Source organism: Pseudopodoces humilis, chromosome 5 (assembly GCF_049639895.1).
Source record: "Pseudopodoces humilis isolate 2021_Gansu_Grassland_sample_001 chromosome 5, ASM4963989v1, whole genome shotgun sequence".
Classification (NCBI taxonomy): domain Eukaryota; kingdom Metazoa; phylum Chordata; class Aves; order Passeriformes; family Paridae; genus Pseudopodoces; species Pseudopodoces humilis.
In genome coordinates, this window is record NC_142204.1 from 3910321 (window position 1) to 3929137 (window position 18817).

Consider the following 18817-nt stretch of genomic DNA (forward strand, 5'->3'; position numbering starts at 1 on the left):
ATTTTTAAAGCAAGCATGAAAGTGTTTGAGGCATGATAACTTTCATGAGGGAACACTTATCCCCTTTACCTCCAAATGTGGCTATATGAGAATTCTGTTCTTGAGGACCTGTGTTGTTCTGGAGGTTTTCTGATTTCCAGCGTTCAAGACCAAAAGGAATGACTTTTGGAAGACCTGAAAGTCCTCAGCTCCCTCTGAGCTATATTTTTTCATGCATGCCATCAGAGCAAGCGCACTGGTTTTCATCAGGCAGATCCCCAAGTCAGCCTGACAGTTTCAAAAATTTGACAGAAAAAGTTACTCTGTTCTTTCCTGGAACACAGAGTTAGCACTTTGAAAGGGATAGAGGGCTACTTTCCTTCCATTTGCTATGTAATTGTAGAGATCACTGCTGAAATGACCCTTCAAAGCAGAACTCGAGGCTGACTTGTTGCAGGAATGATTTAGGAATAGCATGTTCAACACCCCCTAATCTGATAGCTGTGTCATTTACAATTACAGTAATTATTACCACAAAGAAGCCTAAATGCCTTTTTCTCCTTTGGCCAACCACAGCTCCGTAGGATTATTCATTCCCTGGGATTTCAATTGATAGACAGACAGGTTTAAAAATAAGAATTGCCCTGAAACTCCCCTTGCTGCTGGAATGCAACTAAACTTCCAGACTTATTTCAATAGAGTACTTCTGAACTTGGAAGTATGTTCCAAGAAAACATTTGTACCTCCAGTGTCATGCTAATATGTCAAGAGCTCCTTGTATTACTGCAAAGATTATGGTATTAGGGTTTTTAAATAACAAACTCTGTAAATGTGTATTAAGAGATTAAAGAAATCTGACCAGAAAATCTTTGACAAAACATTTCTAGCTTGGAAAATAACACTTTCTCAAAATAAAACTTTCCTCAGAGGTGAATTTGAGTTCTAAAAAGTCTTAACATTCTTATGTCTAGAATTTAATTTATTGGGGAAAGGACAGAAATAAGCTCTTTGAAAAAGCCAGCTGCCCAGAGGTATTTGCCTGGGTCATTAAACATCCTGGTTCAAATCCTTGTCCCAGTTGGCTTTTTGTCAGGGTCAGTGAAGATAAGTGTGAAGAAGGATTGTAGTTCCTCTTTTCCTATGCAGATGCTTGATAAAAAGAAAAAAAAAAGAAAAGAAAAGAAAAAAAAAAAGATTGTTTTGTTAAACATTGGAAAAAGAAAATGAGTGTCAAACATTTTTACATTTTTTTAAATACTGTTCCTCATTTCTGTCCTGTTATGTCATTGTCTGATTAAAACCACAGGAATTTTATTCAAAGTTATTTGGCTAATGTTAAAGAGAGAAGGGGGAAAAAACAATTTTGTGTTATTCCCAGGTATTACTTAGAATCTTGATCTGCTAAGGCAAAAGAACACTAATTAAAATATTTCCGAATTTGCTCCTCTTTTTAAATTTTATATCTAATTTCTCTTCCCAAATAATAATTTTCATTTTATGATCTAATCTCTTCTCTGTATTTTAATGCTTTATGTTTAATTCAAAGTGAAGATTAAAAAAACATGAACTTATTTTAACATTTACATTTGTGTGTACAAATTCTTTTCACCTGTTTCTAGAGGTGTGAAGTTTCTCATGCTTTAGGACATGACCATGTTAAAGTCTCTTGCCAGATCAAGGGCCTGTAGTTATTTGCTGAGTTTATCACTCCCATTCTCCTATAAAAAATATTAATCAGATTGTATGAGAAGTATATATATATATATATATTTATAAAGAAACAAATCTAGCTGTTTATTTAAAGCATATTATATTTTATATTGCAATCTCTTTGTAGCTGGCCCATTTTGAAGCCACACAATAGCTAAAAATGCCCTCAAGAATTTGGCCAGCTTTAGGGTTTTTGATGTTGCTAAAGACTTGTCAGTGAACATATGTTTAGCAGACCTCAAATTTGCTTAATTTACATTATTTCCTGAATTCTAGTGTTATCTTTCACTCTTCTGATGCTTTTCTTGCAGTGTGCAGATTTATAACACAATTAGCTGCTGGATATAGTCTTGGCCAAACTTGGGATTCCTGCTTATCAAACTGACTTCCTGAAAGTATTCTCCAAGAGTTGCCTAAATTGTGTTGTTTACTCTAAAATCATTGCTTGCAAGCTGATTTTGTGACTTTATATTTCTGGAACAAAAATTACGATATAATCAGGAACATAAATGCAAATTTTTTTTTTCAAAGTCTGGAATAAGCCGTTGATTTTGTACTCAATGTAATTATCATTTACAAATTTATCCTACAAATTTAGGGAAGTTATTTAAGCTGGAAACTGTGGGGGTGGAGGTTGTGTTCCTTACAAATGTCTGTGGTACATTTAGCATTACTTTGTGGTGGAAAATTGTCTCTATTTTGAATTTTCTAGAACTCTGTAGTATTTTTGATTATAATAAATTAATTATTTCACAGTCTCATTCCAATGCAGAATTAACACTGCTTGGGTCATAAGATATGAGGAGTGGGGGTTTTCTTATATATATTTTAGCAGATTTTCATTTCTTTTAAATTTAACCTCAACTCTGAACTTCAGAGACTTATACTATCAGGTTTGGGGACACTTACATTATTTTTACACAGTATTTTGTCCTAATTTTCCTGCTTTATTCAGCCTAAGCATTAACCCTACTCTAATGTTACATACATTTGTGAAGGAACAGGGTGATAATGAGAATTCCCGCTTGCCCAGTAGATCATATCTGCTTTTCTCAGCCTTGTCAGACAGTTGTCTTTAGACAGCAGCCCTAAATCAGTGCCAGTAGAGCCTTTGATGGTGCATCTGTATCAAGAAGTCTCATTAGATGCTAGAGGCAGTTCAAAAAGTGTTTGGAAGCCTTTGTTCCAACCTTCCACATCAGAAATTGCATTTGTGTCTTGGGCTGAACAGTTTAGTGATTCAGAGCTGATTAAGAAACTGGAAATCCATCATTCTGGGGCAACTGGGGACTTGCAATGTCCCCCACAGTTCCCATTGCTCTGGTTTCACTGATTTCACCACAGTTTATTTTGGGATTTCCAAACCAGACAGAGCAAGCAACAAAACTTTTCTCTTGTGGAGTGTGGTGAGGGAAGTTTGCCTTGGGACTTGAGAGCATAAAATTGAGTTTATCAATTTAGGATAACTTGAGCTGCCTTTAAATGCCAATGTCGTTTCTGTAGCAAGATGGGAAGTTTATTTTAGCTCCAGTAATAAACAAGAAAAGGGAATCTGAGTAATTCCAAAATAAATAAATGGCAGTAGGCACAGAGCAGAATATTCACTTTCTGATCTGCTTGGTAGAGAAGTTCTTACATGAAAGCCATTTCCTGTGTCTGTGCTCATTGTGCAAGTCTTTAAAAGGTCATTACCCTTACCTCAGAGATGGAAAAACTGGAATGGTAGAACCAAGTAGGAGAGAGAATAATCTGTCTGTTCACTAAAGGATATGGTTATCATGATCTTGATGCTCATTCCTTCATTTTCTGAATGGATCCGGCACTCCCACCTGCTCCTTTTAATAAAAATAATGATGCATCTTTTCCCTGTTTCACCCATCCACTTGGCCCCTGTAATAGTTCCATTTCTGTGTCCAAAAGCCAGCTGTTCTGAGGAATATTGACTGTGCTTGTAAGCGCCCCAAAGTTTGCTGGGTGTGCTGGTTTGGGCTGGGGTAGAATGAATCTTCTTCCCAGTGGCTGCTATGGAGCTGTGTTTTGGATTTATGCTGTGTTTTGGATTTATGCCGAACCCGGGGTTGATAACCTAGAGATGGTTTTGTTACTGCTGAGCAGGGCTTGCACAGAGCCAAGGCCTTTTCTGCTTTTCCTGCTGCCACACTGGCAAGGAGTTGGGGGAGGCTGGGAGGAGACATGGCCAGGACAAGAGGGATATTCAAGCAGAGGGATATTCCAGACCATGGGACATCATCCTCAGTGTATAAAGAGAGGGGGATAAAGGAAAAAGAGCAGAGACATTTGCAGTGGTGGTGTTTGTCTTCCCAAGTCACTTTACCTGAGATGGGGCCCTGCTCCTCTGGACATGGCTGAACACCTGCCTGCCCATGGGAAGAAGTGAATTAATTCCTTGTTTTGCTTTGTTTTTTTGCATTACTTTTGCTTTCCTATTACATTTTCTTTATCTCTGAGAAGCCCATCTGCCTTCAAGGATTCTTCTTTGTCTTCCTGGACAGTCTTTAGCCACATCTGTCTCGGTGTAAATGAGTTGAAATAATGAGCTCAGTAAAGGTCCCAAACACATCTACAGCACCTCTCAGGTCTATACTATTTCTTATATTTGTCTACACAGGTTTCCCAGGAAAAAAATCCACTATATGTATTTTTTTTAAAGGCCCCCATAGTTTTAGAGCACAATATGTAAGTGATTAGCAGTAATGAGGGTTCAAAAGGGTAATTTAGTCTTCATGTTCATTTATTCTCAACTACTCCTCTCCCTTCTAACAAAAGTGCCTATTAGTTCAAATTATGATGTAAATCTTTGTCAACAAAGGATTAGTTGAAGAGATGCAACTCATTTAATAAAGGCCATCTGAGTACACATCACAGGAAAACCGCTTTGAATCACCATTGATCACTTCCTCATTCCCATCAATTACCTAAATGAGAGAGACTTCATATCACACAATTGCTTTCCTCCAAGTGCTATCTTGTTCATATCACAGCTCTTTTTCTGCCTCCCTTCTCCTGCAGATGCACCTACAGCTGCAAAAAAAAACCTTCAGAAAGTAACTGTCTTTAATCCTCCTGAGCTCTGTTCTCACAATAAAATAAAATAAAATGTCTGTGCTAACAACACAAACAGCCTGAGAGGTGATAAAGAAAAATTGGTCCTGAATTAGGTTTATACTCATTTATGTTGACTATAACACTCACTTTGTGGGAGTTTCTTAAATCTTCTTCAGATGACTTTAAGCAATCTATTTCAATTTGCAATTCAAAAGATACTCTCTTTACAGCAATGTTACAAACTCATGCTGGGATCAAATAGTCCATCTGGTGTCTCTCATGCCTCTAACATCTTCCTCTCAGGTGAAAAGCAGGCATTCAGACCTCATTTACCTGGCTGGCTCTTTCTGCTGCAGTATCTAGTGATTCTCTCAGTTGTTTTGACTGAGCACTGTTTAAAGAGATCTTAATGAAAATTACTTGCCAGTAAAAGAAGAGATGCTGAACATAATTGAATTTCCAACCTCACTGCTCATTAAGATGTAGACAAATTAAGGGGTAAGCCTAGTGTATTATATCTTCCTTTATTCAGGTGCTGCAATCTAAATTTGATTGGTTTGTTACACTTAGAATTTACACCCAAACTTTCTGATTTTCTTCAGGTTCTCTAGACTAAATTGTGCTGACCTGCCAAATCATACTGGGTTTCTTATCTGCTGGCCACATGCATGCCTGTGTTACTGATAAGACTTTCTTGGATGTGTAGTGCTCATACTGGTGCTTCAGACCATAACCTTTCATCCATCCAAAAACTCTGTGTGGCACATGTGGTACAAACTATCCCACTCCAACTTCTTTCAGCTCTTTAGAGACTCTCATATCATACTTCCCCCTCCCTGCCACCTACACATAAAATCAGCAGGGATCCCTTATGGATGCAGTAGATAGCCATGAGTTTCTTCTTTTTGTGGAACAAATATGCTGCCCTCCACCTTTTACAGTGTATCGATGCTTCACAGTCTCTACCATATTTGCCCTCAAAATTAAATCTTGAGACAAATATTTATTATCCTTATTTTACACCTGGCTTAAAGGGCAGCCCCTGTCACACAAGAAACCAGTGGTAAAGTGACTCAGGATATCTTGGCAGAGTGATTTTTTTTTTTCATGAACCCTGCAAATGCAGAGATGCTGCCGTGGCAGTGAGGCCATCAGGATGCAACCTCTACTGGCTGAGGCCAGATTTGTACTAGTCACATAGAGGGTTTGCTCTCCTTTAGCTTGTCTTTTAAGCTCTGCAGCTCCATTTCATGGGATTTCAATGAGGCCTGCTCCCAGTGCAGCATTTCTCTTGTGTTTCTTGCAGGAGGCTGATGGGCGGAACGGCGCTGCTCAGCATGGCGCGGCACAGCACAGTCCCCACCGCAGCGATCACCCCGGGCATCTGCAGCACCGAGGCACCAACCTCACTCACACTGCAGGTGAGGAAGCCAGAGAGCAAAAAAAAAGCTTGTTTTCTAACAAAGTGCAAGAAAAAGGGATGTTCCCACCCAAACTCAAAATCCTAATTCCTTTACAGACGCTTGAAGAAATACATCAGGTCTGCGCGGTAGTTTTGTCACCTTTCCAGGCTGAGTTAGCAACTGGGTGTTTCAAGGACAAAGCCAGTTGTTTTCTGTATTAAAAATCTTAGTGTCTGTCATAAAATGAAATATAAAAGCAGATAATACAGATAAATGAGCCTGGCCTAAAATAGCCTTGTTTTAACAGACGAGCAAATGGGGATTTTCCAGGCTGAGGAGTTCAGTCAAAGACCATGCCTTAAAATAGCTCCCCCTATTAATAATTCAGGGAAGTTGAGACAGTAAATGGCTATTAATTTATATCCACTGAAAGAAATGAAACAGAATTTCTCATTCCTTCCCCCTCTCGTTTTTAGTTACTCCCAGCTGTATAGCAGTGTCACAATTTGTGAACATGATGGAAATGTTATAAATATATATTTTCATAGAAAACCTAGGCTTGGTTTGAAGGAGACCATAAAGATCATCCAGTTTTACGGTGTAACTGAGTGCTTTGTAGGGAATAAATTTGTTAACTTTTCGAAGAATGATGCATATCAAATACTTATATTAAAAAGTAGATATAGATAAGACATTTTGGTGTGCATTAATTGACTAAAGCTAAATGCGAATTGAGCTGAGTTTTGAAGAAGAATCTGAATTTCCAGATGAGTCTACTCAGATTATCAAGTATCTCAAGTTTTGTAGTTTTGGTTGAATGTTTATTTTCTCTGTATCTTAAAAAACATTATCCTTAATTTCTGACAGGCATGTGTAAGAATAGAAAATTGGTAGATGCTGTACAATATATTTATAAATTGAACATCTAGAAGAGAAATCAGGAATCTAATTTCCATCTCTTGCAGTGACAAACTACACATCAGAAATAGCCTTACTTTTCAAAAAACAAAACAAATCTACATTAATCAAAGTTTTCCATTTGAGAACCATCTCAAAAAAAAAAAAGAGAGGAGGCAAAAAATAAGAAATTGCTTCACCTTTGAGCTTATGCAGTTCCAATAAAATTGTAATGTGGTGGATGAAATTCTCCCAGGAATGTTAGGTTCCAGTGATTTCTGTGGATGAAATCTATCACCAAGACATTTAAGTAATATATTACATACAATGAGCACCCTCAAATAATTATCCCCTCTTCTTTTTGTCACACATTGTATACTCCCTGTACAAATCCAAGTTAACATTTATTGACACTTCTATTGGAGATTATACATTGCTAAAACCCTTCTATCTTTCTTTATTTCCTTTCTTTTCTTGTTTTTTTTTTTAAATAAAGATTGACTTCCCAGAAACTGACTTGGAGTTCATTAAACCTGAACCTGAAGAAAGGAGAGGTGATCTTGTAGAGCCAACGCCAGAGTGCCTGAAGCACATTGCAAGACTTTCACAGAAACATTCTCTCCTGCTGTAAGTTGTCCCCACCTGACCCTGCTGGTTCTTGCTGTGCTGTACTTACCCTATCGATCACAATTAAATGTATCCAATTTGTTAAAAACAAAATTTTCCTCTGAAGAAGCCTAGCTTGACTGATTTGAGAAGTGACACCTCTAAATGAAGGAACAGATCACAGCAAGGCCTAATAAGGCCCTGGAGGTGGCAGGGTATTTTACCAGTTTACAAAAGGATTGTTTTTCCCTTTCTATTACTAGATCTTTTCATGTCTTTGAGGCAAGAAACTAATTTTTTGTTCAAAACGCAGGATTTTCAGGTAATGCAGTACATGTGTATCAGTATTAGTCAGAACACCTTTAGGTTCTATGGAAACCAGCCCCCTTTAGTTATTAAACACTCAGACTTCAGATAGAGCTGTGAAATGGCTTTTGAAAAATCTGTTTCAAGTTATAAGCAAGGTAAGAAGTATAGAAAGTTCAGCTTTCACAGAAGGTAGATAAAGTGGAGCAAAACACACTCTGAAATGAGGTAGATTAGTATTCTCTGCTATATGAATGTTGTACTACTAATTAGGATTATGTACTACATAAAATAATTTAGGGTATAATCAGAGTGGGATTTGGAACACAGGTGCTTGCAGAGAGCCATTATTCTAATGGCAGTTAATTGTGTGAATTAATCCTCCATCAAAGGTCAAAAGGTGCATTAGTTGTGCAATAACTAAATAACTTAATTCAGCACTCTCAGTGGGATATGATGTATCTGTTAAGAAGATTTTTCTGTGTTGATTTCTGTGTTGGTGGTTTGAGGATTTTTTAAAATTATTTTTTAAAAAAAGAGAGACAAGTTTCCTGTTGCATTTTATATTTAACTTTCACAAAGACAGATGAAAGGCAAAATAATTTTTATTTACAGCAGGAATTGTGATTTGAGGTTTTATTATTCTGTTTCAAAATGTGAATGGGATGTCAGTATTTTATTATAGAGAGCCACGGTGAGAGTGAAATTTCCACCTGCAAAATATGCTTTGGAATGGTTTAGGGAACCTCAAACCCAATGCCTGTGACCTCTGTTACCATGGCAAAATTGTGCCAAGAATTCTCAGCAAGAAGGAATAAGATCATTAAGAAATTAGCTAAGTACAAAGTAATTTGTCAAAGAAGACAGTGCATGACATTTCTCTGCTGCTAAAAACCTTGATGCCCATTTTAGTGAGAATGCTGCATGGTTCTTGTCTTCAAGGTTTGGGAAGGACACAGTAGATGTGGAAAGTGTGCAGGAAGGGGCAGCAAATATCATGAAAGGGCTTAAGCAGCTCTTCGACCAAGAGAAGCTAAAAAGGCTGAGAGTCTGTAGCTTGGAGTGAAGACTAGAGGATTTCTGTGCATTTACAATTAATTTTTGTAGAATCATGATGGTGATAGACAAGGTAAATGCCTCATCAAATCCTGCAATGTTTGAACTTAGGGACATTCAATGAAACAAGTAGGAAATCAGTTATCAACAAATGGAATAAAGTACTTCTTTAAACAATCAGTGGTGAGCTTTTAAAATCTGCTATCACAAAGCTGTGAAGGCAGATATTTGTGAAGGCTAAACTCAAATTCATGCATTAGAGGTTCATGAATAGTTTTTACAAAGGACCAGCAAAGGGTAGATCTTACAACATCCATAATACAACAATTTTGGGTTATGTGGGATTATGAAGGGAAGAGACCACTGAAAGTCACCAGTTTGGAGTTAAGGCTGTCCAGGTCCTTGGAGGAAAGGCAGTGGTAGTCTTGTGTTTTCCTGTAGTTTGTTGTTTCCTGTTCTCTTGTCTTGTAAATGAATCATCAAGAGGAGGGGTAGAATATCTGGGGCTTGAATAAAGCAATTTCATTTTTTGGTACTTTGTAATCCAGAGGAATCTGTCAGCCTGTAAATTTTGTTGTATCTGTATCAGAGTAATTATTTTAACCTTTTTAATTCATGAGATATTTATTTCTCTTAAAAAATTGCAGCATGTTTGTATCCCAACACATTATTGTCATGATAGCTGAAGATTTCTTTATTTTTTTTTCCATATATCAAGAAAAAGAGAAATGGAGGCAGCTTTTTAGTGGTAATACCACTCTGTGCTGGTGCTTCAGGCTCAGAAGCCTCAAATATGACTTTGAAATAAGTGGGTGTCTGTGGTCAGAAGACAGGAGAAACCTTTCTCTGTCTGTCAGGATCCTTCTGTTCATCCTACTGAAAGCAGAGGGAATATGTGAATAGACAGAAAGTTCTTAAATCAGTGGTAAAAAAGGAAGAAAGAGTGGTTAAAAACAGACAGCTGCATGGTTTTCTTTCTTACAGGTTGTTGAATCCTATAGTGTTGTGAGTCCAGCACTGCCACAAAACTGTCAGCATAGACAGCAGATCCTCTCTGCAGGATCAGGATCCAAGTCTGCTGCTGGAATAGATGCACATACATATATATTTTTATATATAGTACCAAAAAAATTGATTTTCCCAGTAGCTTAATCTATCCAGCAGCTGAGCCCAGATCTCCCTGCTCTCCCCAGCTGCTGACACCCAGACCCTCAAGGTCCACAACTACACCGAGCTGGTTGCTGGTGTTTGGGCCTCTCCCTGTTACAGGGATGTGAATCTGCTCCAGACACATGGTCTTGCCAGTGGCTCAGACTCTTCTCTTTCTGCTGGGTGGCTCAGATCAGCAGTCCCTGTGGCCAACATCTCCTGGATGTTGATTAATGAAGATGTTATTGAGTGGGACTGAAGAAAATGAACGTGGCTCTTGTGCTCCTCACAGCCCTGCACTGGTCTTTGGCATCATCACAAAGCCAGGCACGAGAGATCCAAGAGGAGAGCTCATTAGTTACTGCCAGCTGCTCTGGCTGACTTCTGCAAACATTTCAGATGCGAGCTTCTGATTCCTTTTAGGATTACTGTGTTTGAAATACAAGCCCCAGAAAACTCTGCATCTGAGATAAAGGCTGCTCTTTGAACCTGATGCAGCCTGCTTGCACAGTGTGTCCCAGAGGAGGGGTGGGAGCCTGGTTTGAAGGCAGGACCATGACAAATAAAGATGGTTCCTGCCATCTTTATTTCCTTCATTCATCGTTTTCCTTCTACCTTACTTTTCCTCCTCTTCCAGCTTCCCTTTTCCTTTTTGCCACTTACCTGGGAAGGATCTCATTTCTTACCTGGGAAGGATCTCATTTCTTACCTGGGAAGGATCTCATTTCTTACCTGGGAAGGATCTCATTTGGCTACCAGTGGTCACAAGAGTCCTGTTGGAATGAGGTGTGATTAGATCTACTTCCAGTTGGGTGAACAGTGGAAGAGGTCTTTTCTAGTCTCTCCGTGGAAGGGAAACCTTAAAGTGAAAATCAGAGCTGGGGGACAGAAATTTGCATTTTATATATTTCCTGCTCTTTCCTCTTTTTGCCTTTTGTCTTGTTCTCCTCTAGTACTGAATGTGAACAACAAAAGCAGATCAGACGCATTTAAACTCATTTTTTGCTGTTCCCCCCTCCCACCTAAAATGTAACAACACCAGCTAACAAAGCCTTCAGAGAAGCTGTTTTCTTCATTTAGCTAAAGGGATTAATCAAATCCTGAACAGAAAACTACTGAACTATTTAGGTTATAAAGTATTTTGGTTTTATTTGTGTTAAGCAGAAGGCTATATATTTTAATATATATCTCACATATAGAGGGAAATTTAGATGCACCACTACCTAAAAAACAAAAAAACTTAACTTTTATCTCAAAAAGAGGTTTAAATATCAACTTAACCCCATTGAGACAAAGAAATGCCCTTATGTATGCAAAATATTTTTACTATCTAAAATGTTTTATTACATGTTTATATAAAGTCTTGTTGTAACTAAGAAATTTAAATTAAAACTCAAGACACTCCTACTCCACCCACCCTTTCATTTCATCTCTGATCTTTAAAGCATGGAAAAAGAAAATGGAATTACCTCTGAGTAAAAGTCAGAGGGAGAAATCTGTTATTTAGAAAACATGATACAAAGGTTGATTTCTTATCTCCTTTTGCAAGCTCAGTAGAAGATTTAGCTGCTTTAATCTGAACAACAGATTGTCTAGTTTGGAGGATGCTGTTTGAAAGTTGAAATCTCTGCTTAAAGCTATCATTTAAAAGAGGTCCTTTAGCTGAACTGTCCTGCAGAATGTCATCCAAATGCACAAGATAACCAGACAGGCAGTGAAATTTTAGGCCCACTTTTATCTCTTTTCCTGTGTGTGTGACTTTTTCACATGATCACAAAGGCATCTCTCTATTGTCACAGAAGACATGCTATGAATTCTGGAGTTGTTTCTTGAAGTCATTACCAAAATGACACTTTTCCTGAACTGATTACTGAAAGTCACGATTGGTATCACAGTTAAGTTCATCTTCTGCGTACATTTATGAGTTTCTTCTCCTAAAGGGAAGAAATTAACATTCACTCAGGAAAAAACATGCCCATCTTTGTGCTGTTGCTTCTCTGCTCCTAAACATTTGGCGATTCAAAATCGCAAAGGAAAAAAGTTCTCTAGTGCCTACAGAGCCAAAGGATCTCATTTCTATGAGCTGTGAATGACACAATCTTGACAGCTAGAGTGGGGCTAAGATTTTTTTTCAGCTAAGAATGTCCCAAAACATTGCAAATAGAAGGAAAACAACCTTGGAAAGAATGTAAATACTTGGATTTTGAGCGCTGTTTGCACATCTGGATAATTAAATGCTTGTCTGGAAGCAAACTATTTACTTAGTGCCATCTACTAGATCCCTCACACCTCACTCTGAAATATTTAGCTTTTGTTTAAAGTCACAATTGTGTTATGCTATTAACTAGATGCAAACCAAAATTGGTCAAATGTGACCAAGAAAACCAATGTTCTTCTTGATTTGAGTCATTATTTGTATGAACTGGGGATCAGTTTGCTCTTTCAGAGTTTGCTTTTGAAGGCTCTGATATCAAATTAAGGCTATTGTCTGAGCTTGTCTCTCCAGGGAAATTTATTTTCCTGTTTTCTGATGTGTCAGAACCTGAGATTTAATATGCATGAGGCAAAGACATCTGAATTGTTGACAAATCAGATGATATAAGGCAGAAATTATTCTAAGGCATTTCTCACTGGGGTGAAATACGGTGTGATGACTGACCATTTTATCAATATGACATTTAGATATCTAATACCTCTGTCTGGTATATTGCATCCTTTATTTTTATTTTTTTTTCTCTCTTTTTTTTGTGAGTACAGTAAAGCATGGCAAGCTAGACTTTTTTAACAAATTGCTGGGAGCTTTACTTCCTTTTTCCACAGCCGTATCAGCACTAGGGGTAATCACACTCTGCATGTGTACCTGTGCTCATGTTTTTGTGTATGTTCATAGATGTGCCTTTTATTTTAAAAGCAAATATATTAAAAATAGAAACACCTGCATTAAAGAGTCAAAGCAAGGGCAGGAATGAAAGCTATGACTTGCATTGTTGTGTGTCTACTTGAGAAAGATAGAGATGATTTGTAGCAGAGGGATGTAATAATAATTAACCCAGTGACAACTGTACCTTTTTTGTCAAAAAACCCCAACCAGTAAAAACAAATAAACAACTCCAACAATAGAGACAGCAGAGAAGAAAATTGAGAGTGCTTGGAATGTGAAATAATCATATATATATATATATATATATGTGTGTGTGTGTGTGTGTCTTTTGACACTTCATTTTTATATGACCTAAGGCTGACAGATCCAGAATAAAAGTATCACTTTTCTTATAAAAGCTGGTCTACAGAAAATGATATCCTACCCCAAGGAAAACATGTACTTAGCTGAAAAGCAGTGTACTGTGTGACTTGGCCCCTCTGTACAATAAAGTTTGTTGCTACACAAAGCTTCAGGTGGTTTTAATTTCAAACTGAATTTCTAATCTTCTTTCCCAGACTCTCAGAGCAACAGAGAAGAATCTTGTGGTTTTATCGCTACTCCTGCAATAATCAAACCTGCTCCCTTCCTCTGGTGCTGGGCAGTGCACCCAGCTGGGATCGAGCCACTGTGTCAGAAATGTATGCCTTGCTGAGGAGCTGGAGCTTTTCTAACCCTCTAGAGGCACTCGGGCTGCTGACTTTCAGGTAAGGGAAAATTACCCAAGGAGGAAAGTGAAGATAAGCAGAACGATCACCTGCTGGTTAATTCTGTGCTCCAGTTTGCTCAGCACACTACCCAGGTTTGGTTCACTGGCTGTGCTTTTGTTCCTCTCTGGGTCAAAGTGAAAATGGAGTTCCAGCTCTTGAGATGACCTTGAGTGTGCCAGATATGTCTTCTTGGCTGAGAAGGATTCCTGATTTTCAGGATAATGAAAAGAGTATTTCATTCTCCAGAACAGATTCAGGCAGTTTCTGGTAACAGGTAATCAGTCAAATACTTATCACTTACGTAGCACTCCATAACTTCAAACTGCTGCACAGACATGAGGTGAATAATGGGAGATAAGGAGGACTGAAACATGCCTCTAGATCATGCAATAATCTATGTAAATACATACAGTCCCGTGTGTAAGCTATCTTTCTGAAGCAGATTGGATGAAACTTTGAAGTCAGTTGAATAAATTCTGTTGTGGTGCCTTATGTTCCACCCCCACTTCTTGCACTGGGGGATGATTGTCAGGTCACTTGATGCTGGAGATATCCCTACCCATGATGTAACAGAGATGTCAGGGGACAGAATCTGTGTCAGCAGTTACATTCCCTCCAAAAACTTGGGAGGTATTCTGCATCAAGTGACCTGTAAAAAACATTACACATGCAGATGAAATGCTTGAGCAAATTTGTTTTATCAAGCTGTTGCTTGTCTTGGGTAAGCACAAGCTGCACCAGTTTTGCAATCTCAGTTTCATGCTGTACCTTTGGAAAGAAAATAAACCTCCTCTAAAGCTTTACTTGGGAAATATACTATGACTTGATACACTCACTGCCATATTATTAAAAATAGATCTTTAAAAATCTAAAATTGATTATTTTCTCTGGATGCAATTTCCTAAGAATACTTGTATCCCAGGTTTCTATCTGAACTGTTTGCAGATATGTTTGCATGACATGTGCTTTTTATGTGTAAGCATAAAAAGCAAAGATCCTGACAAATCAGAGCCTAGAGCATAATATTGTTATTTATCATTATTAAATTATTAAGATCCAATTCTAATTTATAGAAGATCCATGTAGAAATGAGTATAGGGCAGTGTGTTGTCTTCCAGACTTCAGAGTAGAAAGAGAATTTGATAGGGTTTGTCAGAGCATGCCAGGCTTTTAGATCAGACCTTTTGCCTGATTCTATTTCTGTATCTGGGTGGCATTTCTGCAAGTGAAGGGCTTGATTGTTCTTTGAAGATGCAGCTCTGCACGTGGGTGTGGTACATAATATCAGTCCTTTCAGGTGCTTCAGAGTGTATTTAATATTACTCAGTTTGTCCCCCAGCTTCTCAGTGTGATCAGGTGCAGTGTGCCCATTGTTCATTCTGGCCACACAAGGATTTCTGGCATGGAAAAGAGGGGAAAATCTCATCACTTTGTTTCTCTTATGCCACCATGGGGAGTGGCTGGCACCTGCAGCTGTGCCAAAGAACAAGTACTTCTCTCCTGATCAGGATCTCAGATGGCTTGTCCCTGGAGTTTCTCACAGAAGATAATATCAATCCAGTATCTTTGCTTCATGGTAATATTGCAGAAAGAAGTTCTGGATCACAGAACAAATCCTCTTAAGAAAAGAAATCTGCCCCTCTCATATCCACAATATTTTGTTGTTACATGAACAACTGGGAAGCTAACCTTCATAAACACAGAGATTACATTTCCTTAAAGATGCCTAGTTTCAAAAATGTCTGGGTCGCTGATTTAACTGCAGAGACACATGGATATATGCAAATATAGAGAGTGGGTTGAAGGAGAGGAGTACTTTCCATATAAATGGATTTCTGAGGTTTCTTCTCTTAGTTCTCTATTTCTCAGTTTTCTATCATTTGAAAAAAGTACAGTAGCACTGGCTAGGGTCCAACCTTACTTCCCCCTTACCTTCACTGACTTTGGATCACAGGCTCTTTAACTGAGCTGGTTTTGAACATTCACTCAACTCTATCCTGTTTTATGTTTGGCATTGACAACTCATCAACTCAGTTCCTCACTTCTATCATCCACGAAACAGCTCTCTGATTTCTTGTGATTGCTAAGACACGGCTGAAAGATCCAAGTTCATATAAAACACGAGCAGAATATAAAATAAATGCTCTTCATATATTCATGTCTATTTTAAGGAAGTGTGTGTTACCATCACTATCAAACCTTGGGTAAGGAAAATGAATTAGAGCTGATCTTTGTCTACAAGTACTGCTGACAGGAGCAACTGCACTAAATCAGCCCAAAAGTCTAGAGCATCCTCTCTCCAGTCGTGACCAACAACAGCTACCCAGGGAACACAATGAAAATGGGCCAAACTTAGTGACACTGCTACTCTCCCAACTTTCAGTAATCTGCAGCTCAGAGACTTCCTCAGACAGATTTTTGTTGTTGTCGTTGTTGTTGCAAGAGCTTTCTCGCATTTTTCTTCTATGATTTTTTTCCCAAATTAAAATTGATTCTGAGGGTGGCTGTGACAATCCGTAAAAACTTAGTGTTGTCTGACTTGAGGGCAACCCAGGCACAAATAAAGGAGTGGGTACAGTGAAGTGCCCAAAAGAGAAACACTCTAATTAGAAATAATAGTGACAATGCCCATAAACCATGCACAGTAAAGGAACAAGCTCCAAAGACCAGAAACAGGGAAGTAACAACATACAGTCTTGGGGTGGAACATTCTAGAAACAATAGCATATATAGAAGACAAGTAACCAATAGGGGAGCAGAATATGGACTAATTAACATAATAACACTAGGGGATTGTGTGTAGGTCTTTCAAGCTCACTCTAACCTAAACAAATGTTTCCCAGGGCTTGAAACTAACACCTGGGGCTTCAAGGCTGAAGTTCTTCTGGCCCTGCATCCCAGCAGGGCTGACTCCCACAATTGTGCATAAATATTCAGTTTACAGTAAAGCAAGACCTGCAGCTTGGCTCTATGCTGTATTCTTTCTATGCACCACAATTTATCAATACCATGACAGAGACCAAGAGTTTTCAGTCACTCCAGATTCTGGATGGTTTCTTTGGTGGAACTTCAGTTTCCAGCACATTTAGGAGAACCTGAATCTCTGCTGCAGTCATGTGCTCACTCTTTAGAAAGAGTTCTCAAAATTTTTCTAGTCACTTCTGCAAGCCTTGGCTTGGGATCTCTAAATTATCCTTCTCAGAGCAAACAAAGCAGCATCTGTCCTGGTGATTAAACTCAAACACCCATTGGTGAGGACAGAGAAATGAAAACCATTGGAGATGTTTCCTCACAGCCTGGGTTACAAAGCAGCATCACAGAGCTTGAGGAGAGGTATCACAGCCCATCAGATCAAGCCCCATTATCAGGAACCTGAACTGGAAAGCTCTTTTCAACTTTCTGAAACTTCTAAGTTGTTTTGTTCACCTCACAGTTAAACGTACCCTTTAATAGATGTTTCTTGTTCTTTGAGCTTGTCTCTTGTTTATGCTCTTCCACTTTGCAGGCAACTCTCAAGGCAGGCAAATGATAACATGCTCATTTATGCAGTGGAAAGGAAGAACTTTTCATAAATGGAAAACACAATCATGGTACATTTCACAGATAAATTCAGTTGCAACCTTGAATCCAGTTCTCGGAGCAAGTGCATTGATTCCCAGAGCCCTAGAATCCAATGCTTAAAAAAAGGGAATTTAAAAAACCATTAATGTTTCTTTAATCAGTAAAGATGCAAAGGAGAGGATGGGAGGGGAAGTGTAGAAAAAGATTTTACACTCTTACCTCTAATTTCAGGGAAGGATGGTTATAAGCTGTTGCCTGAAATATAAAATCATCCCTAAGGCAAAAGTTATAGAGGTGGTCCCTCCTACTCAGAACAGCTTCTTGGTGCCCTGTGCATTTTGCCATTGATTTTGCTTATTGAGTTTGGTAGAAAGCCAAGTTTTAGAGAGTTAGAGCTTTCTGTAGCTGTACCCACATTGTGTGGCACGCTAGCCAGGGAGATGACATCAGTACACTCCTTTACTCAGAGAATTTCCTCGATGACAGAAAGAAGCCAAAGCCAGGGTTAGCAATGCCATCATTTATGATGTCTTGTGTATGTTTAGGACAACCATAATTGGGATTTTTTAGTCAGTTTATCTTGCTATTCAAATTACTGCAAAGGAAAGTCCAAGCATATCTGTTAATCCAACCAGCAAATGTCTTCTTCAGTTTTGTTTGGTTTTTTTTCTGGCCCGTTTAGAGTACACTTGCAGCCCTTGAGGTGTCATGGCTGGGAATGAGGAAATTTAGCTAGAATCAGGAAACAGCCATGAGAGGTATGTCTTTTTTTCCAGCATAGTGCATGGCTGCATCCATTTTGAAGGGAGAACTTGAAGTAATTTGTGGAGGTGAAGATGCAACCTCCCTGTTAGGCTTAATGATCTTCCTAGAAACTTCCTGCTGAATGCTAATTCCATTAGGGCAACTGCACAGGAAAGGACATGCCTTTAAAACCATTTGCCAAATCAGTGCTGTCAGACACAGTTTTGGTTATAGCATCCCTCAGCCTGTGACTGTCACAGTACTGCTCTTGATTCTCTCTTTACGTAGCAGAGTGGCTATTGCATTTCAGAGGGTCAGATATCTAACCAATAATTACAATAGAATGTGACACCATGAGGACAGATTTTGTCCCTATGCCTTTGAAAGCCAAACAAATTGATAATTGTTGAATCAGATTGTCATTGTTTCGATAAAAGGAGAATTAAAAAAGTTCTCTTGGAGCTCACAGCGGAATGCCCAGCAGAGCATTTAGGAACCAGAGAGAAGCAGAGCATACCTTGTCTGTTTGCATCTTGTTGCTTGGCTGTAGTTATGCATCAACGTGGAGAGCAAACACAGGCTTAGGCAAAGAAATAAGATAAGAACAAAGCAACACTCCACAATTAATTTGATGTACAGAACATGTTACTGATAAAGCTTTAAAACTGCTTATGCTTAATATACATGAAATTTAGTGATAACTTAGATGG

At 38.5% G+C, this 18817-nt stretch overlaps 1 protein-coding gene across 1 annotated transcript in view; it reads left to right on the plus strand.

The window, feature by feature from the left end:
- Positions 1-18817, plus strand: part of PIK3C2G (phosphatidylinositol-4-phosphate 3-kinase catalytic subunit type 2 gamma) — a 190586-nt gene that overhangs the window by 59366 nt on the left and 112403 nt on the right. Inside the window, exons 14-16 of the mRNA XM_014256031.2 lie at positions 6062-6176; positions 7552-7682; positions 13611-13799. Coding sequence (XP_014111506.2) covers positions 6062-6176; positions 7552-7682; positions 13611-13799 — 435 coding nt within the window. The remainder of the gene's footprint in view (positions 1-6061; positions 6177-7551; positions 7683-13610; positions 13800-18817) is intronic.